Source organism: Sceloporus undulatus, chromosome 3 (genome assembly GCF_019175285.1).
Source record: "Sceloporus undulatus isolate JIND9_A2432 ecotype Alabama chromosome 3, SceUnd_v1.1, whole genome shotgun sequence".
Classification (NCBI taxonomy): Eukaryota; Metazoa; Chordata; class Lepidosauria; order Squamata; family Phrynosomatidae; genus Sceloporus; species Sceloporus undulatus.
Genome location: NC_056524.1, coordinates 17285327 through 17311803, shown reverse-complemented (window position 1 = coordinate 17311803; position 26477 = coordinate 17285327). Strand labels below are relative to the sequence as shown.

General features: G+C 41.2%; 1 protein-coding gene and 1 long non-coding RNA gene across 7 annotated transcripts in view; one reads left to right on the top strand and one right to left on the bottom strand.

Annotated features, from left to right (window-relative positions):
- The window catches only part of SLC36A4 (solute carrier family 36 member 4), a 203330-nt gene that overhangs the window by 34630 nt on the left and 142223 nt on the right, over positions 1 to 26477 (top strand). For 3 of the 5 annotated variants that reach the window (XM_042459980.1, XM_042459979.1, XM_042459977.1), the window contains exons 2-6: positions 13898 to 14018; positions 14281 to 14371; positions 15566 to 15654; positions 17686 to 17781; positions 19296 to 19380. In XM_042459980.1, coding sequence (XP_042315914.1) covers positions 13898 to 14018; positions 14281 to 14371; positions 15566 to 15654; positions 17686 to 17781; positions 19296 to 19380 — 482 coding nt within the window. Of the gene's footprint in view, positions 1 to 11000; positions 11117 to 13897; positions 14019 to 14280; positions 14372 to 15565; positions 15655 to 17685; positions 17782 to 19295; positions 19381 to 26477 lie in introns of those variants that run through there. The other 2 variants (XM_042459978.1, XM_042459981.1) reach the window with 2 other exon arrangements.
- LOC121926750 overlaps positions 4589 to 26477 on the bottom strand; it is an 83418-nt gene continuing 61529 nt past the window's right edge. For both annotated transcript variants that reach the window (XR_006103074.1, XR_006103076.1), the window contains one exon: positions 4589 to 4748. This is a non-coding gene — a long non-coding RNA (uncharacterized LOC121926750). The remainder of the gene's footprint in view (positions 4749 to 26477) is intronic.

Sequence of the window (26477 nt, the reverse complement as noted above, 5' to 3'; positions counted from 1 at the left end):
CAAATATTTTAATATAAGATTCATGTCACCTCTTAAACTTCTTTTCTCCAGGCTAAACATACTCAGTTCCCTAAGCGGTTCCTCATAGGGCATGGTTTCCAGCTCTGTGGCCACGATGTCTTCCACCTCAGCCAGATGAGAATTGGTCATTCTTTGTTTTCTTACACTTTATCAACTCATGAAAAAACTGTGCAAAATTTTGAGAGTACAAGATTCAGAAATGTGCAAACTTGACAATTTTATTCTGAAGGAGGAGGGGCCTTTTTGCTGTTTACATCTTTGACAAAATGTGATTCTTGGGGGAAAAGTCTCCCGTCTTCTGATCTGGGAGGCTTGTTGCTGAAATATTGGTGAAATCAATGGCTAAGCTTTCTCTAACTCCATTTAAGCTGAAAACACTGAAGCCTAAAACTCTAGGTTTACTTAAAATTGCTCACTCCCTCAGATAGCAGGAACACAAAGGGTAATTCGTTGTTGTCTGACTTCGTTTCTGACTTATATCACCAATATTTTGACAGAGGAAGAAGCACAGTTAAGGAGAGATAAATACAGTCAGCCCTCTGTATCTGCAGATTTTTTGTCCACGGATTCAAGCAACCATTACTTGCAAATATATTAAATAAATATAAATTCCAAAAAGCAAACCTTGATTTTGCCATTTTACATGCACCATTTTATTATTCCATTGTATTTAATGGGACTTGAGCATCCACAGATTTTGGTATGCACAGGAGGGTCTTGGAACCAAGCCCCAGCGGATACCAAGAGCCCACTGTATAAACAAATTGGCTTCCATATAGATGTGTTCAAATGGGGAGAGGGGATGAGGCCTTTCAGGAAAATGTGAATGGGGTAAGGGAGGTATTTGACTGAAGAAGAGACAGATGAAATATAGCTCTCGTAGGAAGGAATTCTTGAAATTTAGAAAGAATGGGCCAAGTATTTTTTTAAAAAAGCAGGAGCCACATTATGGTGGATGGCTGATGATTAGATAAATATTTATTATGCTCACAGACCACTATAAACTGACAATAAAATTTAAGAAAATATCTTCACTGTCGTCAACTAACTGTTAATAATTGCATCTTAAATAATGTGTATAGTTCATATTTCTTATCAGTAAATAGTTATTGTTAACCTCAGTAGTTAAAGAATATATTTAGATTGTAAGCCTGAGGGCAGGGAACTGTCTGATTAAAAATAATAATTGTAAGCCGCCTTGAGAGCCATTAGGGCTGAAGGGCGGGATATAAATACCTAAATAAATAAATAAATAAATAAATATTTCCAATAGCATTGCCCTATTCCTTCTGCTCATTTACTTTTAAATGTGTGCATCTCTGAAATAGCTTATGGCAATTTTTCATAGTCAAATAACTGGTTTAGCAAGTGAGTCTACTTCTTAATCTGGTCCACATGGTGAACCAGTTGTAGCACTTACGTCAATAATATAGACAAACAAATGTCTGTATCCTTTCCTCTTAGGGTAGGGTTTGGAGCCACCTTCATGATGGAGTTCATTTGGCTTGTCTCATTTGCAGGATCTTTCATATCTGATTTTTCTTCCTATCTAGTAACCAAGTGATGATAGAATAAATGCACACCCTTTATTTTCTAAGATTTTCTGCCAAAGAGCAAAACGTTGTTGTTATTATTATTATTATTAAGCTTTATTTATATAGTGCTGTAAATTTACACAGCACTGTACATACAATCTTTTAATTAGACGGTTCCCTGCCCTCAGGCTTACAATCTAAGAAGACATGACACAAAAGGGGAAGAGAGTGGAGGATGGAGCCAGATGCTTTCTGGGAAGGGCTCAGTTCTTTTGGGGAACAATAGGTCTGAATATGAATGAGAAGAATGTTTTGTCCAAAATCTTGCCCTTCACCTCATGCATTGTACTGCTTATGAAAAAAGGTCAGAATATTTGTTCCTTTTGAAATGAAGGCAGAAATCAATAAACCTAGGTAGAGGTGGCAAAAGCAGAGCCTGTAGACCTTACCAGTCCCCTAACCCCTGTCCATGATTTTTAATTTTTGTGTGAAAACTGCACAGAAAACCTCCAAAATACATGACGACACATGATACTACCCCCATCCTCACAACTCCCATAGAACCCACACCATCTCCAAATTCCTTTGATTTTGTCACAGTCCCTCTCAAAACGACAGCAGGACACGACACAAAGTCGCTCTGATTCCCATTTTTAAAGGAGGTAGTGGTGCAGTAATGTTCTTAATCCCTTTGGTTTTGGCAAAAGCAGGCACACTCCTTTATGCGTATGCTGTGCTGCAGTCCCTAAAACATTGGACCCGAGGTATGAATGCTAATTGTTGAGTCCCATAGTCTAAGCAATGGCCTATGGTTTGGTACCACTTCCTTCTTGCAGGGTGTTGAATAATGTTTCACTGGTGCAGGACTGCAAATCTCCATATGACAAATGCACAGCTGTTTTCAGAAAATTAAATGCCCCAAACAGATGTCTTTTGTTGAACATACTTCTGCTGGTTTGAGCTTGCTTCTTGTCGAATGATAGTTGTGAAAGGGTGCAGCAATGGTTGGAGCTCACTAGGGCTGGCAGAGGTAGGGCCATCCATATATCTGGATTTCTGTCCAACTTGCTCCTTTATAAGGTTGAAGTTAACCTAATCCAGTGATGGTGAACCTATGGCACGCGTGCCAGAGGTGGCACTCAGAGCCCTCTCTGTGGGCACACATGCTGTCACCCTAGCACAGAGTTTGCAGAGTTTCTTACTAGAAAGCCAGAGGGACGTGGCACTTTGCAATAAATAAGTGGGGTCTGGGTTGCAGTTTGGGCACTCGGTCTGTAAAAGGTTCACCATCACTGATAATCAATGCATTATAGTTAACTAAATAAGGGAATAGTGTCCTAGCTTGTTTGAAAAGGGCTGGGTGCAGTCACAGTTTGGGGATACTTGGTGTAGCTGTTGTTGTTGTTGTTGTTGTTGTTGTTGTTGTTGTGTGCCTTCAAGTCATTTCTGACTTATGACAACCCCAAGGCGACCTTATAATGGGGTTTTCTTAGCATGATTTGTTCAGAGGAGGTTTGCCAGTGCCTTCCCTTGAGGTGGAGAGCATGTGATTTGTCCAAGATTACCCAGTGAGTTTTGTGGCCAACTGGGAACATGTACCCTGGTCTCCAGAGTTGTAATCCAACACTCAAACCACAGTTTAGCAGTAGTACATGTGAAAAGAACTTTTGGGATTATTGATCATAAGCTGCACATGGCCCAGTAGTGTGATGTTGCAGCAAAAACGGTAAATCATGTTTTAGTTTGCATTAATAGAACCATAGTTACCAAAACCAGAAAAGCAATCATCTTCTTATATTCTGGCTTCATCTAGACTACTGCATTCAGTTCTGGGCACCTCATTTTGGGAAGGATGTAGACAAGTTGGAGCAGGTTCAGAGTCAGGCAACAAGGATGATAATAGGTATGGGGAACAAAATATATGAGGAATGGTTGATGGAGCTGGAGATGTGCAGCTTGGTGAAGAGGAGACTGATAGTACTCTTTAAATGCCTCAAGGGCTGTCACAGAGAGAAAGGGGCAGGCCTATTCTCTGCTGCCCAGAAGGTAGGTCCAGGTTTTAAGTTACAGGATGGTAGATTTTTACTGAACGTTAGAAAGAACATCTTGACAGTAAGAGCTAATTAACAGTGGAACGAATGACCTACAGAAATGGTGGGATCTCCTTCTCGGGATGTCTTCAAAAAGAGGCTAGACAGTTACCTGCTGGGGATGCTGTAGCTCAATGATTCCCAACTTTAGTCCTCTAAGTTTTTTGGACTTCAGCTTCCAGAAGCCCCAGCCAGTTTGGACAACTGTCAGGAATTCTGGCAGCCAAAGACCAAAACATCTGGAGGATCAAAGTTTGGGAACCACTTCTCTAGCTTGATGTCCTACAGTAAATGGAAGGTTGCACTAGATGGCGCATGAAGCCCCTTCCAACTCTATGACACTTGTTGTGAATACAAACCATTCACGAATGTGTAACTAGGTCAGTGTTTTGCAAACGTTGATCCTCCAGATGTTTTGTTCTCCAGGTCTGAGAATTCCTGATTGTTGGCCCAACTGGCTAGGGCTTCTGGGAGTTGGAGTCCAAAACACCTGGAGGACTAAAGTTTGGGCAACATTGCTTTAAGTTATGCTTTTGTAACCTAGTAAATCCTGACCAAGGATCCATTATGGATTGGCTTTCTATTGGTGATTTACAATAGTACTGTCATAAATAAACTTCTGAATTCTTTTTTGATCATTCAGCGACAAACCCAAATCTCATTTTTAAATGATGCACTCCCCATGCCATTTCCACATCATTGGAGAGTTGGGAGTAGATCCATGGGCCTGCATGCAGCTATTTTCCTGTTGTTGGACCCTCTGCAAGGATATCATCTGCAGAGATCACCCAAGAACCCCCAACTCTATACCTACGAATCTAGAGTCACTAATGAAGACATTGAAATATTCTCCTTGCTCCGAGGACACTCTTATTTGTAATCATCACACACCAAATTGGTTTAGCTATGTGACAGTCTCAGCTGGCCCGTTCACAGTGAGAGAAGTGTTTTTGCCTTTATTTTGAATTAGCTTCATGTATATGCCACACAGTCAGATATGATATGTGTCATCACAGTGATGAATCACTCTCTTGATGAGAAGTCCTTCTTGTTCAGATGTACAGAGTTACCAATTGGCAAAGCAGATACTAGTGATCAAGTGCTGTTAAAAAAAAAGAGAAAGAAATGTAAGGTTTTGGATTGTTAAAAAATGATGAAAAACAAGCAACAGTTTACACATATATGTACATGTAAAATAGCACCACTAGTTCAAGCCAATAGATTGGAAATGGGGAACTTGCGGCGCTTCAGATGTTGTTGGATTACAACTGCCATCAGTCTTAGGTGGCATAGCCAATGCTGGAGGATGATGGAAGCTGCAGTTCTCATGCCTGTAATAGTTTGAGACTCATGGATGAAGTACCTGATGTAGAAGTCTCATTATATCACTTCTGTAATGTAAGTCTCTTCCCCAACCTCCCAAATTCCAGTATCCAACAAGACCTACAAAGATAGTTTACTCTTTTCCCTACTCCAACCTCTTTAAACCAAATTCAGTGCCTGAAACAATTATTTGGAAATGTGTTGTGTACTGGCTTGAACATTGGCCTAGGACTCTGGAGACTAGGGTTCGAGTCTTGGCTCAGCCATGGAAACCCACTGGGTGACCTTGGGTGAGTCACACACTCTCAGCCTCAGAGAATGGCAATGGCAAGCCCTTCTGGAGACACTTGCCGAGAAAACCCCATGATAGGTTCTTCTTACAGTCACCATAAGTCAGAAACGATTTGAAGGCACACAACAACAACAACAACACCTAGGTTTTTCACTATGGTTAGATTTAACATTAGATTCTAATGAATAAGGTGAGTCACTTATATTTGGCACTTATATTCTAATCTGGGCTCACACTGTAGAGAGGCAGTTTATCTTCAAATGCTACTTTAGAGCACACATGTTCATGCATTATTGTGTGGCCCCTTTTTTGTACTCTTGCAGAAGGAAAATGGAAATTATTTCTAACAACCTATTAGGGTAATGAATCCAATTATTGGGGGGGGGGATGCATTATGTGGCAACATGAGCCACCCTCAATTATGGTAGATGACTGGAGAAGTGAAGAAGGAACTGGAAATAAAGCTGAGCTGAAGAAAATATGCATAGTTTTCATAAGCAGTAAGAAGAGTGGGAAAGTAAGTTACAGGGCTGCAGGGAGAAAACTTTATTTATTCAGGCATCCTTTGCATAATGATGCCATTCCTGTGTCACTGCAGGCAGCCTCCTGAAATATACTAGGCGTGCTGTAGATAACACTCTTTGTTTAAGAAAGAATCGCAAGATTTTATGAGCTAGTGTGTGCAGTAGTTATAGAAATGGTGGGGAAAGAGATGCCTCAAATTTATAAGTGCAAATACAGGTTGCCCTGGGAGAAATGTATATATTATGTAAAACATTTAAAATTGTATGTCTCATTACTATAATTGAAGTGACAGATCTGTGCCACCTACAGCTGATTTGACCTAGTAGATGGATGGTTAGCCTCTGGACTTAGTCCAAATCGTGGGTCACGATTTTCAGACTTAGAGGCTTAAGGTTGCTCGACTGAAAACGAGAGAAGGGCCCCTATGGCCATCAGTGGTTATGTTGAAGAGGGAATTTCAGCAGGCGTTGCTGGTCACACAACCAGGTAACAAGGTACACTTGCTGACATTCTCTTTTCTGTACAATCATTGAAGGTATCTCTAGATTTCCCTTTGGCAATCCTAGAAGCAGTAGCATCACTAGGATTGGTGTCACCCGGTGTGGTAATTCAAGGTATCACCCTCCACCTTGACCTCCTCCTTTACCACACCATACAGTATCCTTAGAGATGTTTTTGTACTAATGTTACTCATAAATTGTAATTCATGTACATCATTTAATGTAATGGTAATAGTTGTGATATAAACAACAAGCAAAATTAAAAATATTTTTTTAAATTGCAATATCATGCATACAGCCTAAATTGTAAATAATAACAATTCATAATAATTTCTTACTTGTCTCTTATATAGGCTCGAGGAGGGGTAAACATAGATTAAAACACACAAAACCATTAAAACACATTAAGTTAAAACACACAGAACACATTGCAATAATCCAACATAAAATGTAAAATAACCTAATTTTAAATTCATAGTTTAAAACTGACTGGGAAGGCATAATTTCATGTGTTTAAAGTGGTAAGATTTGATGTTATTTTTAAAGAAACTTTGGTGGGTTACAGACCGCCAAAAAGCGGCGGTCTGCTGCCGCTGCCGGTTGCAACATCCGGGAAACGCAGCAGCCAAATGGCGCGGTTCCCAGACGCTTCAAAGAAGGAGCACGAAAATTGCGCTCCTTCCTGCGCCCTGGAAGAGACCCCGCAAGTGCCGAAGCATGCACTCGCAGCGTCATTTCTGGGGTGCGATGTGTGGACGCAGCGCGTCCGCTACGTCAAGATGGCGGCAGCCGTGTGGAACGGCCGCCGCCATTTTGTGCGGACTCAGTCCATACTAGGGTTAGGGGCATTTGGAAGAGACACTCCTTTCTAACCCTAGTACGGACTGAGTCTATGCTAGGGTGCCCGTTTGTAATGGGCCTTTTAAAACTTTAATTTATTTTTTTAATTTTTGAAGTTTTTTTAAATTAAAAATTGTAAAAAAATAAAATAAACCTGGGGCCTCTCCTTTCTCATCACACTGAACCTCACCCCAATCATACCATCTCTTCAGTGTTTTAAAGGGATGCAGGTGAACACAGCCTGTTTCTGCCATAAGGCAGATGTTTGGGGAACAATGGTGACACTTCCCTGCACTGCTTAATGATGCCTCTGTTTAGCAGTGATCCAGAAGCTGACTTCACTTCCTATTGAAAGTAAGGCTTCTCCTAGGTCTAAAATTGCTTCCCCTCTCCAAACATGGCAGAATGTGACAGCATTTTGGAGTAACTATTCTGGATTTTTTTTTGGGGGGAGGGTGGCATGGGGTGGTACCCTAATGCTAAGCTGACCTCTTAAACCCTGGTAGCTGTCCATTCCTGAATTATTTGGCTGAGCTTTTGCCAGTCATTCTCTCCCAGTGATTCCCAAACTTTGGTCCTCCAGATATTTTTGACTTTGACTCCCAGATTGTTGGCCAAACTGGCTGGGGCTTCTGGGAGCTGAAGAACAAAACATCTGGAGGACCAAAGTTTGGGAACCACTGTGCTAGCCCAATTTAAGACATAGACTTTTTGTGAGAATAAAGTAAAGAGGAGGAGAGCTGTGTTTGTCCCTTTGAACTTATTAGAAGAAAACTGGGATACAAATGTAACAAGTAAGTAATTAAAAATACTGGAGGACCTGGAAATTCCTAGAGAGGAGTTCTCTTAGGTAAAAAGAATAACATTTTTTTATTTGCAGTTTTCCCCAGCAAATGTGGAGGGACCACTGTAATTATTTTATTTTGCAACAGGTGTTCTGTGTATCTTTTACCCCAAATTATAATGTTTTTGTTTTTAATGTGTTACTTGCATACTGCACTGCCACATGATATACTTTCCAACTACCCTGATTTGGCAGAGACAGTCCTTCTTAATTCTCTGTTGTCTCATGTTTTCAACTGCTTTTAAAATGTCCCAGTTTCTCTCTTCCCCTCCCACTTTCCCCCTTTATCCTCAGTTTACTTCTGTTACTGTAGAATGAGTTTGAAATGCAAATGTTCACACTCAATTCAGTAGTGGAGAGTTGAGGGATGGAATCATGCCCAGTAGGCAAAGACAAAAGCAAAGCGTTACATCCTCTCTTAGCTTGGGTGTCCTTCCTCTTTAATAACTTTTGTCATCTTAACCATACTCTGATGTTGCCTGGCCACATATGTTCTGGTTTTCATCTGTGAAACGTTGGAGGGTATGGGATGAAGGCCAGCGACATTAAGAGACTGGAGTTTGTCATGCGTTGTTGGCTGTTTCTGCAGACAGGACATTCAAAGTTGCTTTTAATTTGAGAACAAATCAATCATGTAGGTTGTAACTGAAATTGCTCTATAGGACAGTTGTGTACTTGAGGAGAACCAGCAGTACTTTAGGAGAATCAGCTAAGACAAACTCAGACATGATGTAGCATAACATGCTTTGTGTGAAATACAGGCTTTGCTTTTTTATTTGTATGGGGTGGAATCTTATTTTTGAAGATATAGGGAACACATCACAAATATATGAAGGCTAATGGAGCGCAGCAGGGAGTTCCAAAAGAAAATCAGCATGTACTTTATAGACTATAGCAAAGCCTTTGACTGTATAGATCATGAAAGGCTATGGAATGCCCTTAAAGACATGGGAGTGCCAATACATCTGATAGTCCTGATGAGGGATCTGTACTCAGGACAAGAGGCTACTGTCAGGAGAGAACACAGAGAAACAAAATGGTTCACAATTGGCAAAGGAGTCAGACAAGACTGCATCCTGTCACCCTACTTATTCAACTTACATGCAGAACATATTATAAGGAAAGCAGGCTTGGACATAGAAGAGGGAGGGGTGAAAATAGGAGGAAGAATTATCAATAATCTGAGCTCTTCTGATGGCACCATAATACTAGCAGAAAACCTCACAGACCTACAGTGCGCCTGCGCCATGCATGGATGCATTTTACGTGGCTTCCGGTTTATGCGGAAGCCACTTGGGCAGGGAAACAATGGTGTGTGCGCCTGTGGCATGTGTGCACCACTCCACCACATGCATGTACCCAATTATTTCCTTTGGGGCTCGAGCATAGACAGATTTCCCCTTATGTGGGGGGATCCGGAACGGATCCCCCGTAAGGAGAGGGCCCACTGTACTAAGGAAGATCAAAGAAGAAAGTGCAAAGGCAGGCTTACTGTTGAACATAAAGATAACAAAAATAATGACCACAGAGAACTTATACACATTCAAACTAGACAATGAGGAAATAGAAATAGTAAATTAATTCTCATATTTGGGATAAAACATTGATTGGAATGGGGACTGGAGCCAGGAAATCAGAAGAAGATTAAGAATGGGGAGAGCAGCTATGAAAAAACTAGAAAAGATCGTAAAATGAAAAGACAAACAACTCAGCACAAAAGTCAGAATCATACGAGCCATTGTATTCCCTATTGCCATGTATGAATGTGAAAGCTGGATAGTTAAGCAAGAAGATAGGAGGAAAATAAACTCACTTGAGATGTGGTGTTGGAGAAGAGTGCTGAGGATTCCATGGACAGCCAAAAAGACAAACAAATGGGTCCTGGAGCAGATCAAGCCAGAAATCTCCCTAGAAGCCAAGATGACAACACTTAGACTGTCATACTTTGGACACATCATGAGAAGGCACGAATTGTTGGAAAAACCAATAATGTTGAGAAAGGTAGAAGGAAGTAGAAAGAGAAGAAGACCACATGCTAGATGGATGGACTTTATTAAAGAGACCACAAATATGAGTTTGCAAGAGTTGGGCAGAGCAGTAAAGAACAGAGGGACCTGGGGATGTCTCATCAGCAGGGTCGCCATGGTTCGGGATCAACGTGAAGGCAGTTAAGAACAGCAAAAAAGTGCCCTAAGATCCCATTTTTTAAACATCTTTTTAAAAGTAAAAACACCCCTTTATGCCTCCTGTGGCACATGGCAAAACTTTTGTCATGTTTTTGATCTCTTTGTCAGTCTACACCAAAATCCTTGGATTCTCAAGTCCCATTAAATACAGTGACATAGCAAAATGATGCCCCTTATATATAATGGCAAAATCAAGGTTTGCTTTTATATTATTTTTTGAATATTTTGGAATATTTTTAAGCTGTGGATGCTTGAATTCGTGGATAAAGAATCCATGGATGCAAAGGCCAACTTTACCTTTCTTTGGGTTATGCAAGGACAGGCTCAGTCTTCCAGAGAGAGTGTAGGTACCATTGCTAAAGTGTTCTTCAAGACTGGAGCCTTAAAAAAAGAACCCTGTTAAATGTAAGGCCAAATTACATTGATTACAATCTTCTACAGAGTTCGAGGCAGAGTGCTCTCCTCTTCAGCATTTCACCCCCACAAGAAGCCTGTGAGATGGGTTAGGCTGAAGGAGGAGAAGGAAAGAGACTGGTCCAAGGTCACCTAGTCAGTTTCATGGCTTAGCAGGGACATGAGCATGGATCCAGTTCAGTGTCTGAATCCGATAACACACAGATCCCCCAAATTCCTTTGGGCTCTATCACCTGACCCATCTGCCCTGGTTCCTCCCTCCAACCTGAGTGAGGAATTACCTGTACATGACCTGAGTCATCACCTGAGCCCTATGGTTACCAAAGACTGGTAACCATAGGAGCAACACTTCACCTAGGTCTCCATCCTAGAAAGATTCCAAAGCATTTGTTTCCTATTATGGCAAAGAGTCACCCAATTAGGATGTGGCATTCAGAGGGACCTATGGGGGAAATCCTCAGTCCTATTTGAAACCGGATTGTATTTTGAGAGCTTTCAGCGATGGAGCTGAAATATTACTGCGAAGTTATGTGTGATGTTAGGCAGGTATGGAGGCCAATATGATATTGGTATTATATTTATTTACTCTATTGTCTACCTTTCGAGAATTGGGTAAAAGAAATTTGTTGTTGTTGTTGTTGTTGTTGTTGTTGTTGTGTGCCTTCAAGTCATTTCTGACTTATGGCAACCCTAAAGTGAACCTCTCATAGGCTTTTCCTGGCAATATTTGTTCAGAGGAGGTTTACCATTGCCTTCTCCTGAGTCTGAAAACTTGTGATATGCCCAAGGTTGCCCAGTGGATTTCATGCCTAAGCTGGGAATTGAGCCTTGGTTTCCAGAGTTGTAATCCAGCATTCAAAGCACTACACCATGCTGGCTTTAGATAGAAGCTATCCTAGTTGCCAGTTGCTTTCCATGCAGAATTCAAGATGTAGGTTTTCACTTTTACTGTTCTAAATGGGGCCAGGCTATTCAGTGGTTCTGAACTATTCATATCTCATAAATAGAAACAAAAATAGTTCCTTCAGTGATGAAAAATTGTATTATTACTATCTATAATATACACTTGAGGGACAATATGGTGTAGTAATTTTAGCAACAGAATATGATTCTGGAAATCAGATTTTGATTCCTTGCTTGGCCCACCGAGTGATCTTGGGCGAGTCACACACTCTCAGACCCTGAAAATCCCACAGTCCTCAAACAGGTTTAGCTTAGGGTATCTTGGAAGCAACTTGAAGGGACACAACAACAAACAATGTGAATTTAACATAAATTGTATTACTGCGGTAACTGCAAAACACAAAGAATATAAATTACAAACTGCAGTAATATTATTGGAAACAATTACTATGACTAAAATTTGTTTTCCCCACATAGACTACCTGTATATCACACTACTGGTACATATCTTTTATTAGCTAAAATATTTATGGTATATCCTGCCCTGTATCATGGGATCTCAGGGTGTGTACAAACAGAATATACGTAAATAATAAAAACAATATTTAGTTTGTCAAAATTATTTTATTGTTGTAGATTTTAAGTTGATTTAAACATATTATAAAATTTAACAAGTAAACATGTTAAAACAGCTTTGAAAAGTAAAAACACTTTAAAACCATATGCTAGTGCATTTGGAAACAATTACGGTAAGCCACAAATGCTTTAATGACTATCTATGTTTGTGAAGTAGGCCAAAACAGCTTGTCTCTGGAAGGTTACTGAACCTGGTGTAGCTTTAACTTTACAACCTCAGACAAAAGATATCTGGGTTTCCGGATGTCCTTAGACTGCAACTCCTGTTAGTTTCAGCCAGCATCGCCAACAGTGAGAGTTTATGGGAAGTGCAAATCAACAAGCCCCACATTTCTCACAACAGCAGTAAACTGAGGTGGTCAGACTTTATCCATAGGGTCACATGCCATTTTCCAAGGTTGTTTTTGTAGACCGTGACTGCGCTATAATCTCCAGATTAGAATCATAGAGTTGGAAGAAACCTCAAGGGCCATCCAGTCCAACCCCCTGCCATGCAGGTAATCTCAATCAAAGCATCCCCGACAGATGGCTATCGAGCCTCTGTTTAAAGACCTCCAAGGAGGGAGACTCCACCACTCTCCGAGGGCATGTGTTCCACTGTCAAACAGCCCTTACTGTCAGGAAGTTCCTCCTAATGTTGAGGTGGAATCTCTTTTCCTGGAGTTTGCATCCATTGCTCCGGGTCCTGTTCTGTAGAGCAGCAGAAAACAAACTGGCCCCCTCCTCAATATGACATCCCTTCAAGTATTTAAACAGGGCTATCATATCACCTCTTAATCTTCTCTTCTCCAGGCTAAACATCCCCAGCTCCCTAAGTCGTTCCTCATAGGGCATGGTTTCCAGACCCTTCACCATTTTAGTCTCTCTCCTTTGGACACGCTCCAGTTTCTCAATGTCCTTTTTGAATTGTGGTGCCCAGAACTGGACACAATATTCCAGGTGGGGCCTGACCAAAGCAGAATACTGTACAGTGGCACTATTACTTCTCTTGATCTAGACACTATACTTTTATTGATGCAGCCTAAAATAGCATTGGCCTTTTTAGCTGCCGCATCACACTGTTCACTCATGTTCAACTTGTGGTCTACTTGGACTCCTAGATCCCTTTCACACATAGTTTCATTCAGCCAGGTGTCCCCCATCCTATATCTGTGCATTTTATTTTTCCACCCTAAGTGCAGTACCTTACATTTCTCCGTGTTGAATTTCATTTTGTTAGCTTTGGTCCAGCTTTCAAGTCTATTCAGGTCATTTTGAATTTTGATCATGACCTCTGGAGTATTAGCTATTTCTCCTAATTTGGTGTCATCTGCAAATTTGATAAGCATGCTCCCAATTCTGTCATCCAGGTCATTGATAAAGATGTTGAATAACACTGGCCCCAGGACAGAGCCCTGTGGGACTCCACTGGTCACTTCTCTCCAGGATGAAAAGGTGCCATTGTTGAGCACCCTTTGGGTTCGGCCGGTCAACCAGTTACAAATACATGTAACAGTTACTTTGTCTAGCCCACATTTCACTAACTTGTTTGCAAGAATGTCATAGGGAACCCTGTCAAAGGTTTTCTCTGCTTCCATGGGTCCTTTGACACTACACAATTATAGCACTAGGATTTCACTATAACTGCATCCTATACATCCTGGGGATCCCTAAGGTTTGTATGTTTGATGAGACATGACAACAAGAGGTCTGGTAAGATAAATTACCTGATGATGGCAGAACATCTTGGGAGCTATTAGTGCTGTTTATTTAATAAATGTAAAGTGACATTAATATGTTTTCTAACAGATCTGGAAGTAATGAAGCCTTTAATAGAAGAAGAACAGTATTCAGAGAGTGATGATGAAAATAAAAGTGAATTGCTGCCAGCCGAGAAGAAATATCAACTTGAAGATCAAGAGGGCATTACGTATGTATTGAATTCCCACTTCAAAAAAAGAAATTTTTAAGTAACCATCTCCTGGAAAAGTTAAATTTTGAGACTGGTTGGGGAAAGGATTCTGGGATCTGTGGTCCAAAAAAGAAACTTTTCCAAGCTCTTGTTCTTGGGGTTGCTGGTTCCTTAGTGTCCTCTCATCTTCTGTCCCTGGGAAGTTTGTGTTCCAGCAGTTTCGCCATTATGCCAGTATACCAATGCTATTGTGTGTTTTTTTTCTTCTCTAAATGCCTAGGTTTATCCAAACACTCACACATCTCTTGAAAGGAAACATTGGAACTGGACTTCTAGGGCTTCCACTCGCAATAAAAAATGCAGGCCTTGTGGTAAGTGATAGTCCATTCCAAGTTAGTGGAAGGGGAACGATCCACTTAGCTTTTACTATACTATGTTAGGAGACATCTGACAACTCACAGTTCACATACTGCTTAAAACATTTTTTACAGCTGTCAAGCAAAGTTTGGAAATGTTGTCTTTATGGACCATAGCCCCAAGCAATGCTGTTTTTTTGGGATCGTGATCCAAACCATAACTTTTCCAAGCTGTGAATGTAATGCAGCAGTGTGGCCCTCACTGTTTTTGTGACCCTGGGGCCTATATGTCTGTGTGTGTGTGTGTGTGGTATTGTAAAACCATTTTTGCCCTCAAATGTACCACAGTGTCCACTAGGGGACATGGAAGCATTTCCCTTAAATTTTTGCCCCCAGGGCCAATATAGCTTCAGGAGAGGCATTTAAAAAAAAACAAACAGGAAGTGACCTCCATTCACTTCTGGTTAAAAAGGCCCCTTCCAAACCTAAAATGGTATGGGAAGGGGGCACAGCTAAAACACAGTGGAAATTACTCCCATGCTGCTTAGAAGGCATATGGAACCATTACCATTTTTGGGATGTGTGTGTAATGGGGAAGGTGCCCTCCAAGGTGCTGATACAGCTGCTGCCTTCCACAGTTGCCCACCCCTGCTGTAAAGTTCAGAAACTTAACCTTTAATAATTACTGTACTTATTTTATAAAATAATATGAAAGTTTAGATATTCACACACAACTGTATTCAGTCCCCAGTACCAGTTTGAGACTGCCAGAGAAAAGTAGCCTTAAACATGGCATCTGTGTATCCTACAGACCATATGTAGCTACTGATGCCTTGTGTGTGGCCCCTGGGCAATTTCTGAGTCTTCCTGGACCCCCCAATATAAAGAAATAGATATATTTAAGGGGAAGGATAAAAAAATGGAAAGTTGTATCTGCAGTAGTACCAATTCTCAATTTAAATACAGTTTCATCACTATCCCCCTTTTAAAGGTCACCAAACTGAATTTTTAGAAAAATGTTCCTTGTGTTAGTATGGCCCAGGGATGGAAAATGGGGTGTTTGTGATACCCAATATAATTGCCTGCTCCTGCCTTAAACTAAGGTAGCAATTTCTCTTTAGCTTTCAGGGATGGTATGGGATAGGTACTGTAAGTTCACTTTGTCAAATTCCTGTTATTAATGTTGTCCATCTTCCCCCTTTGTTCCAGCTTGGACCAATCAGTCTTGTGTTTATTGGAATTGTATCAATTCACTGCATGCACATTTTGGTGCGCTGTAGCCAGTATTTTTCTCAGAGGTAAGTATGAAAAGAATTCATGATTTTTAGGGCCTGAGTGCAACCTTGTAAACATGACCACAAAGACTACTCAAATGAAAATAACAATAAAACAACAACAAAAAGTAATACTTTGTATAGCTATACTATATCAGAGCCAGCATGGTGTAGTAGTTTGAGTATTGGACTGTGACTCTGAGATCACAGTTCGAGTCCCTGCTTGAGTACAAAAACCAACTGGGTGACCTTGGGCAAGTTACATTCCCTCTCAGCCTTAGAGAAAGGCAATGACAAACCCCCTTCTAACTTGCCAAGAAACCCCTATGATAGGTTGCTTTAGGAGGACCATAAGTTAAAAAAAAAATGACTTGGAGGCACACAACAACAAATAACACACACACACACACACACACACATATAGAGAGAGAGTTTTACTCCACACTTCCATGCTAGCTAAATTACAAGCTCCAGTATTCCATAAGATGCAACCATGGCTGTTAAAGTGGTGTCAAAGTGCTATAATTGTGTCACATGATAGGGCCCTAATTCTAGCATTTTTCATCTCTGGAAGGAGGTACTTTTGTGAGGATTGAATGGAAGCTTGGTGAGGCTGGCAAGTGACATAATTGCTTCTGCGAATCAAAATTTCCCTCTGCCTTGGCTTGTGTACCCTGACACTATACCTCTGGTTTTGGAGGAAGTGATTTCTCCTCCTACTTCAATGAAGAGAGAAACCAAGCATTGTGGTGATGCTGGAACGGAATAATTTGTCTCTCCTCATCCAGACTGCTCCTGCTTGCATGGAATTTCTAGTCCCCAAGTGACATGTTAAATACAGGGATCCTTCAACATAGTGAATTCCCAAACATGAATTTTTAAGTCTGTAGTGGTGTAGTTATAAGTCAGCATGGTGTAGTGGTTTGGGCATTGGACTATGACTCCGAGACCAGGGTTCAAATCCCAGCCCAACCATGGAAACCCACTGGGTGAGTCACATTTGGACAAGTCACATTTTTTCAGTCTCAGAGGATGGGAAAACCAATCCTCCTCTGAAAAAACTTGCCAAGAAATCCCCATGATAGGTTTGCCTTAGAATCACCATAAGTTGGAAACTACTTGAAGGCACGCAACAACAACAGTAGTGTTGTGGTTGGAGTGTTGGACTGTGACTCTGAAGGCCAGGGTTTAATTCCTTGTGCAGCCATGAAACTTACTGGGTGACCTCGGGCAAGTCCCATGATCTCAGCCTCAGGGGAAGACATTGGCAAACCTCCTGTGAACAAATCTTGTCAAGAAACCCCCATGATATTTGCCTTAGGGTTGCCATGTGTCAGAAACAACTTGAAGGCACACAACAACAAACTTCCATTTATTGTATATACCATTAACCAAAATTCTCTGTATTCTCTCCCTGATGATTATTTGGAGATCTAGAAAAGTACATTCCCTTTTTGCTATGTTCCTTTGAGTGTTTTAAAGACTTCTTTCTTAGAAGTGGCATTTCTTAAAAAAGAAGAAAACATGTAGTAAATTCCTGCCATCTTTCCATTCCCTGATAGAAGTTTTTAATTTTATTTCAGAAAAGTCAGCAGGATGTAGTGGTTATTGAACTGAGACTTGGCAAATCCAAGGTTCTAGTCCCTGATGAACAATGAAACTCACTTGTTGACCTTAGGCAAGCCTGAGTTACACAACTGGCTTGTTGTGAACTAAAGAGGAGAGGAAAAGAGCCATATATGCCTCCTTTGGAAGAAAGGCAGGGTATAAATGTAATAAATAAGTAAACATATTTCTAGGTTTTGTTTTGTTTTTGTAGTCTTCCTGATTGTGGAAGGAGTGTTATATCTACTTTAGACACTTTCTTAATATATGTTAATATATAATAAAAGAGCCATATATGCCCACTTTCCATAGTTTCTGAATTTCAAATATTTGTATGCTTACGCTGCTTTGTGGGATTTTTTAGGCACGGCAAAATCCATTCTGCTAACTTTCATCTTTTTCATTAATCCTAGATGTAAAAGTAATTATTTTTCCCCTCATACTTTTTAGGTTGAAAAAGACACCCTTAGGATATAGTGACACGGTTAGTAATGCAATGGAAGTTGGGCCTTTTGACTCACTGCAAAAACGAGCATATTGGGGAAGGTAAGCTTACTTCGGTATTAACTCAATTACCTGTAATACAAAATAAATAAAAAATAAATAGTATCAACGTGGTGGTTGAGTTCTTCGCATTTAAAAAAAATATTGCCAGCTCTTTGTTCACAAAAGAGAAATTTTGCATGTTTTCTGTGCTACGGGTAGCCTAGAGCTATGAAAATAAATGACAGGCAAATTTATTTGAGTTAATAAACTCTGAATGATAACTTTATTCAGCATTGACCTTAGTTGCAAAAATCTGAACATCTTTGATCTGTCCCACTTACAAGATAGTGCTGAAACAGGCAGAATAGTAGTAGTAATTGATGAAAAGACATATTCTACTAGATTTCTTGTGGGTGGGTACTGTGGGTTCAAGATAGACATAGGAAGTGTATTCACAAATTTTCTCATTCTTATCCACAAATATTGTCCTGACAGAAGATTCCAGTTGAAGAAATGGTAATTGCATGAGATTTTTTGCACCTGTGCAAGAATGAATGGCCGGTGGCTTTTTGTTTCTTGTTTTATTGTTTTGTACAAAATTCATTGGCCTGAATTTTGTTGCTAGTCCTACCTAGAGTAGACCCATTAAATCCAGGCTGTCTGCTGAGTTTTGTTTGCAGCTCAAATGCTGTTCTTCAAAGAAAAAAATTTCCTTTGGTGACAGGCAAGTTCTCTCTACATTCATTGTCCCTTGAGGATGCCCCAGTCAAGTGGTCATGCATGCCTGAATCTGTCTGACACCCAAAACACACGGCAGAAATAATCTAGTTTGAGACCACTTTAACTGCCATGGTTCAATGCTAGGAAATTCTGGCAACTGTAGTTTTGTGAGACATTTAGCCTTTGGCACTGTAAACGATAATTCCCAGGATTCCCTAGCACTAAGCTAGGGCAGTTAAAAGTGGTCTCAAGCGGGATTATTTTTTCAGTGTGTTTTGGACCTGAGACTGCATTAGACACCTGGTCTCTTTGGCCAAGAGCAGTAACGTATTTTAAATAATATTCCAAGAGATAGACATGCTAGTCTGTTTTAGTGTGAAAAGACAAAAAGGCATCTAGTAGCACCTTTGAGACTTGGAATAAGAAAGTTCTTGCATAAGCTTTTGTGGACTGAGTACATGAAAGCTTACTTTAACATTTCTGCTCCCCACTTAGTCTCAAAGATGCTACTAGATTCCTATGTCCTTCTATGTTTAGCTAATGTGAAATACATTTAATACTTATTTTAAGGGAAATGAGCCCTATCCTCCATTTGGGGGGGGGGGGGAGGTGCTGCCAAACTGGACCTCCTTGTGTGTCTATCTTTTAAAGATTTCATCTCACACTTGAATGATTTTTGGTGTATTGTCTAGTCAATGTATGTGCTTTAGAAAAAAGACAGTGAATGGCTTGTCTCACCGAAAGGGCTTCTTCAATGCATTTGATATGTATTCAGAATTACTGCCTTTCAACAAACCAAACATCGACTCACTGAAATGATTTTTTCTCCTCTCTCCTCCTTTGTCTCTTCACAGGTATATTGTTGACTTCTTCCTTGTGATTACCCAGTTGGGCTTTTGTAGCGTGTATATTGTGTTCTTGGCAGAAAATGTCAAACATGTAAGTTAAAAAAATATCCTGTTAGGAAATGAATATTCTCTGTGCACAGTATTTTTGCAGTTCATTTCTTTAGATCAGGGCAACACATGTGGGCACAGAGGGATTGAAACCCTTTCTCCCAAGATTTTACTCGTGTGACAAACCACAAAAAAACCCTTATGAAACATATGATATGTGTGGGGGAAAACATTTCCTACTTGTTTGAAGGGGTTTTGTATATGCCCCTGAAATCTGGATATGAAGAGCAACTTAGTTTTTGTGGTAGGTTCCAAATCAGCAAACTGCATTGTTGTACTGGCATGCTCTAGTATGAGCTTGCATTGCTGAAGGAATGTAATTATGGTTTTAATCTCCTCCCACATGGAGCTTTGTTATTATTAACTGCCATCAAGTTGACTTCAATTTATGATGATCCCATATATGGAATACCTGCAATTCACCTTATTGTCAACAACCCTGCTTAGATCTTGCAAACTCAGGTCCATGACTTCCTTGATTGAGTCTATTCACCTGTGCCACGTGGAGCTGCCCACCTGCAAAAACCATCACCTGGGAACCAATCTTAAAACCCTTCTTGCTGGGCCAAGCTATCTAGTGGAATCTAGGAATACGCAAAATAATATTTTAAAACATTATTTGTGGATTGCTTTGCTAGTAGAAATTTGTCAGACACTATAAGTTTCATTTTCTTGGCCTCAGAGGGAGGCAAAGGTAAATCACCTCTGAACAATCTTGCCAAGAAAACCCTGTGATAGGTACATCAATCACAAAAACCATGTTGGCCACGTTGAGTTCCTTCTTAAGGAAATAAAGTTTTAAAACATATATTAAAATATATCTTCTAGCAGGGCTTGAAAGGACACCTGCCTGAGACTCTGCAAAGATATTTCTGGTTTCTGAAGAGAGTACTGGCCTAGGTGGATCAATGACTTGATGGTTGTACCTATTCATTTTCAGTGAGAGTGTTTGACTTTTTATGGATTTGGGATACTGAATGAAGTATTCATTTGGACCTGAAGAGGGAGCCAAAGTGATGGCTATCTGATCTGCTTTAGTTTAGTTCTTTGTTGCAGTTCTGTTCCTTTGGAGGAAAAAATTTATTCATGTCAACTACTGTATAGTAAATTACCCACGGCAACAAATTATAAAGCACTATTTTAGATCTCTCACATCTTCACTAGCCTTGCTTATTCAGTTGCCTTGTATTGCATGTTTCTGCCTTGGTGAGAATCTTAATGGTTCATTTTGCCATGATCTTCACTTGGTTTCAGAGATGTTCCTGGTTTTCTGCTGTTTTGGAGTTGGGGACATGATAGCCTTTTAAAGAGTAACCGCATACCCTGATGGCATTTTTAGCTTTATTCCGGAGGCTGAAAAATATTGGGAGGATGGAGTTAGGATTTGGGGAGGGGGCTTGGCAGATCATATGGGATTTAAGGAGCATAGTGAATCTCACCCACAGAGCTGCACTTGGCCTATGATTCCCACACCTTTGTTAGAAAAATCATTCTGTCTATTCTGGACTAGAGAGTGCTTATGAATGTCAGTTTAAGGGAATTTGTTGCTTATGAATGTCAGTTTAAGGGAAAAGGGGAGAGAGCTGTTGTCCTTCTGTCCTAGTTATGGGCTTCTAAGTAGCATCTGAATAGTCAGTATGAGAAACAGGATGGTGGACTAGGATATGCTCTGCTCTTGCCCAGCAGGCCTCATGTGGTTCTGTGATCACAGATCTACCATTTCAACACTAGTTATTTCATGTTGGGTAAAGCATCTGAAAGCCAGGATACTGGAAATGAAAGCTTATCTGTGATCCAGTGTCACAAAATGTACTTGCTTATGTCACAAAGGCCCGGTACAGGCTGCTGGAAAGCAGCAGTCTGGGGCTGATTTTAGGGCTTGGGAGTGCAGAGTGACTGCATGCTCCTGAGCCCTACTGTGCACCAGAGGCGCTATCATGACACAGCCCCATCCATATGATGATGTAAGCACGGTGCAGTGTCTAAACATTGCCGTGCCATGCGTGCATCATCGCTCTGCGCGAGTGCCCCATTGGCGCACTCATGGCAGCCTCTGTCAGGACAAAATGTCACAATCCAGTCACAAAATGTACTTGTTATATCAGTAGTTTTCATACTTTGGTCTTCCAGATGTCTTGGACCTTAATTCCCAGGAATTCCATCATGACCACTGGTCAGAGATCTTGGGAGCTGAAATCCCAAAACCACCTGAAGGATCGAAGATTGAGAACCATCAACTCACAGCATAACCTGTCTCTAAGCACACTTTCTTCATTATTTTTTCATATGTCCAAAATAAGGCAGATACAGTATCTGGGGCTATCAGTGATGCCCTACTTTATCCTGGTCCTTTATTGCTATGTAAAGTACTTGAGCCTAACTCAGTTTCTTGAAGAATCCTCAGATGAGTTGACTCAGGCCTGTTTGTTGGTTACAGTGGTAAATGAGTTCAATAGTGGTAGAGGAGCACCCTCACAATCTTTAGGGTGGCTCCCCAAACTTTTGTGTGGTACTGCAGTAAGATTGAATGACATAATGGTTCCATTACAAAAAAAAAATCTGGGTTTGGAACTGCAACATAATGAATGAGAGAAACACATTCATTCACTACCACCCAGAAATTTTCACTAGCGGGCATGCTGCAAGACATTTACTGTTGCTTTGGAAACTAAGATGCTTAGTAAAGATAGAACAAGCAGAGTATTAGGGTGTAGCAGTTGAAAAGAAGTGATATGTGGAAGGCTTAAACATATCAATGTAGTGATGTACTTTGCTTCAGATTGCATCCTCCCAGCACCATATTGCAAAAGAGAAGATGTGAGCCCACTTGTTGACTTGAGCTTGTATGCAAGTCTCTCTGAGTGAATGTGTTTTAGAGGAGAAGTGACATTCATTTGTGAATGCTTTGGGAAAAATAGCCAAATAACTCACTTGGGGGCTGTGCAGACCGACCCTAAGCTGCGCTGGATCGGGGCCGTGGCAACTGCATGCTGCAGCCCTGATTTAGCATGTCCTGGAAAGGGTGCAGTAGCCATGGTGCCATGGCTTAATGTGATCCTTTGGTATTGCGTTGTGTAAACGCAGCACCAGAGGAGTGCCGTGACACTGTGGTCTGTGTGGAGTGGTGCGCGGTGTTATGCCGCCCTGGGGTGGAGTCGGGACGTGTGTCATATGGACACCATGCACCGACTCTGCCCCAGGCAGGCCTTAATGGCTGGTCTGCATAGGCTGCTAGTTCTCAAAATCAGTACAGTGAACCTACGCCATATGTGGGCTTTCCTTCTGCGGCTTTCAGCATAAGCACAATGTAATAAATGGCATGTGTGTATGCTGTGTGGTGCCATGTGGTAGGTCAGGGTTAGGGACCGAAGGATGGGTCCAAAGTATCTCAGTAACTCATTGCTAAGTGTGGACTAAAGCCCTCATGTCTCAAAGCCTGCCAAATTGGAACAGCTGGAGGGTATGTTGTTACCATTGGCTTACTTGGACAACCCAGCTGGAAAGTTGGCGTATAAAATTTCATTTGGAATATGTTAACCATTATAAAATAAAAAGTCTCTTACAGAGCATTTGTGCAAGGGGGAAAATGTGTATATCCGATTAAGTGGTAGCAAATAAAAGCTAAAACAAAATCACTTGAAAATGGGATACAGGTATAACTCAGGTCCAAAACACGCTGCAGAAACAATCCAGTTTGAGACTGCTTTAACTGCCCTGGTACAATGCTAGAAATTATGGGAACTGTAGTTTTGTGAGACATTTAGCCTTTGTCAGAGAGCTCTGGTGCCACATTAAACTACACTCCGCCCTTCCCTTATGCGGGGGATCTGTTCCAGACTCCCCCGCATAAGGGGAAAACTGCGTACATGTTGGGGCATGCAGACAAGCTGTGCCAAGCATGCACACATGCAGAGTTGATGCACGTAGGCAGGAACGCCTAGAAGATGGTCTCTGTGAAGAGTCTTGGCTCAATGGCACAGGAAAAATCCTTCCACCTACAGGCTGCAGCTTTCACCTTGAAGGAATGAATCTCTGGACAGCCAGACTTCACTCAACAAGGGCTTTTAATCTTTATTGCAGAATATTTACAAAGATTGCACAGAGTATCAGACAGTCGTCTTGAATACTCACAGCTATACAAACTTACATAGTGCTTCACCAACCACTGACTATAATAATCCAATGATGGAGACTGTAATCTTCTCCCTTATATAGGTGGTCTTCCAGTAGTGATGTGACAGCCATGCCACCAATGAAACCTGGCTTGGTTTCATACCCAGTACCTGTTACATCAGAATAATTCCCATGATGCACATCTCTGGCTGGTTTCACCTACTGTGCATGTTGCATCAGACTTCATATTGCACAGATCTCCAAATGCAGACTCATGCACCTGCCACTTGAACTGTGGTAACCTTTGCTCCAGTTCCTCCTAGTGGCCACATCCATGTCATTTTCCAGACCAGGGTGTGACATGGTCTTGACAGTATGCTCATTAAATTGTACCATGGCTTCAGCATAGGCTGAAAGTCGCGTAAGGGAAGCCCATGTACGGTGTGGGCTGACTGTATAGGATTCCCTAGCACTGAGCCAGCGCATTTAAAGCAGTCTCAAACTGGATTATTTCTGCAGTGTATTTTGGACCTCAGTTAACCAAGCCTCTGACAAAGAAACTCCTTTTTACAATCATGTATGCCTTCTTTCCTCCTCCTTCTCTATCTAGATATTAGTTTTTTTAAGCAGCATTGACACTGGAAAGATATTGAAAGAATGCTGGAGAAACAATTTTAGTGTCAGTGTGTCTGCAATAAACAATACTATACACAAAGTTTTAGTGGAGAAGAGTCAGGTTCTCTACTTGCCAATCTAACAGTGTGTTCCTGCCTAAAAGCAAGGTAAACAGCAGCTGCCTCTAGAATCACTTAGGGGCGAAATAGGCTGCTCCAAGCCACCCCTGACAAAGTTGGATTGGCTCTGTGGCAGCCGCACTCTGTTGCCTCAATCTGCTGCAGCAACGGCCAAAAAAGGAGCGGTTAAATACAGCTACATGCAGCTCCTTTTTTTGGCTCTGGAAAAGCTGCATTAGACCTAATTGAAGCAATTGTTGACTGGCAAGTCAACACATAGGCCCAAAACAGACGGGCTGAAAATCACGGTTTCCAGCTGTGTTCAAGGTGTAGCATTTAGATGATGCATGCTCCAAATACAGAGGGCAACAGCACCTGACCCTTTCCCCAAAGAACCAGGCCAAAAAGGTGCGGTAAAATACAGCTGCTTTTGCCAGCCTGGTTCAAAACCTCAGTGGCTGCCTGGATTGGGGCTAGGCATGTGCACTTATCGTGGCCCCAGCACGGCCCCAGTGCAGCCACGGACCACGTTATTCATACCATCTGTTTCGGGCCATAGTTAAATCAACTTGGTTCAGTTGGCTTGTTTTAGTCAGGACTAACAATAGGATTCACACCCTAATGTCATACTTTTACTTTGTTTTGCCAAGCTTCTTCCTATCTTGTTTTGGGGTGGTGGTGGTGAGGGAGAGGGCGAGGGAGTAATGTTTACTATGCCCTGGCCCAACATGACTAACTCATTGCAGTGACGCACTGTAGGAAATTGCTGTAGCTTCAAAATGTTGATGACCGAGTAGTTGGAGATGATGATGATATTAAGTCTGACATTGCAAAGGAGACTAGGTTAGGCAGAAGATGAGTCATCTGTGCAGATCATCTTATCGCAATCAGCAGTAAACTGTTGCTCTGCCCCAGACGCTATGCTGGGGAGGGAGACGGAGGCGAGTTGCTCTTTCATGTTTTCGTTAACTTCTTAGGACTGTCTTGTCTTTAACTGTTCAGGGTATTTTGGCTTTTTAGTTCCGGCTGTGTTGCAACTGGCGGATCAAATATTGTGAAGATAATGTAACTTGGCACCCTTTTCGAAGTTTTATTTCCCCCCAAAAGTAAAACTGTTTTTCTTTCCTTCACCAGCTTTATGTAAGCAGATGCATTCAGAACACAAACCAAGAGGGGCAAGCTTCTTTAATTGTTTAATGAGGCTAAGTAATTTTTTTTTTTTTTTTACAATGTGGTCTTGTGCACATGTACTCTGAAGTAAGCCCCATTGAATTTAGGCAGCTTCATGCTTAATATTTAACAGTACAGTCTTATACATGTTTATTCAAATGGAAGTTCAGTGAATCTTCCTTCTAGATAAGTAGCTATAGGGTTGCAGACTAAATTTTATTTAATGTTTACTGCCTTTGTTAATACAAATAAAATGTGTGTGTGTGTGTGTTTTAATGGACACTGGCTTTCTTGGTGCTGTTGCACTCATTCATTTGCTAGTCCCAACTAGGGTAGAATCAGTAAGAGGTAAGTAAGTGTTGATTGGTCACTTAGCAATTGGTTTCGTGGGTCTACTTTAGTTCAAAATCATTGTGTGATAGAGGAGACTCTCAGGAACTAAGTTTATTTCTTTTTAGTGAGAATACAGTCTTCCTTTATGTTTATCTCCATAACTGTGTGTGTGTGTGTGTAGAGAGAGAGGGAGAGCAAAACATTTAGGAAGAAGGAAATGGAATGTCTTTTCCTCAGTGAGTGCCAGGAGCTGGGCCTTGGGTGTATGGGCTCCCATCTTCTGGTTGATATTTCCAGTTGAGATTAGCATATGCCTACTGTATTTTGTCCCGTCCCCCCCCCCCATACCTATGGCACTGGGGAGCCAGTGTAGCACAGTGGTTTGAGGGTTGAACTGCAACTCTGGAGACCAAGGTTCAGTTCCCAGCTCAGCCATGAAACCCACTGGATGACCTTGTGCAAGTTACACTTTTTCAGCCTCAGGGAAAGGCAATGACAAACCTCATCTGAACAAATCTTTCCAAGAAAACTCTACGAAAGGTTCGCCTTAGGGTTGCCACAAGTCAGAAACGATATGAAGGCACAACAGCATGGCACTGGGAGGGCAAGGGAATTTGTGTTGAGTGGTTTCATGGGTACTGAGAGCCCTGCCTTCTAAAGGAACTTAGAGCCAAATCAGATAGATAGATAGATAGATAGATAGATAGATAGATAGATAGATAGATAGATA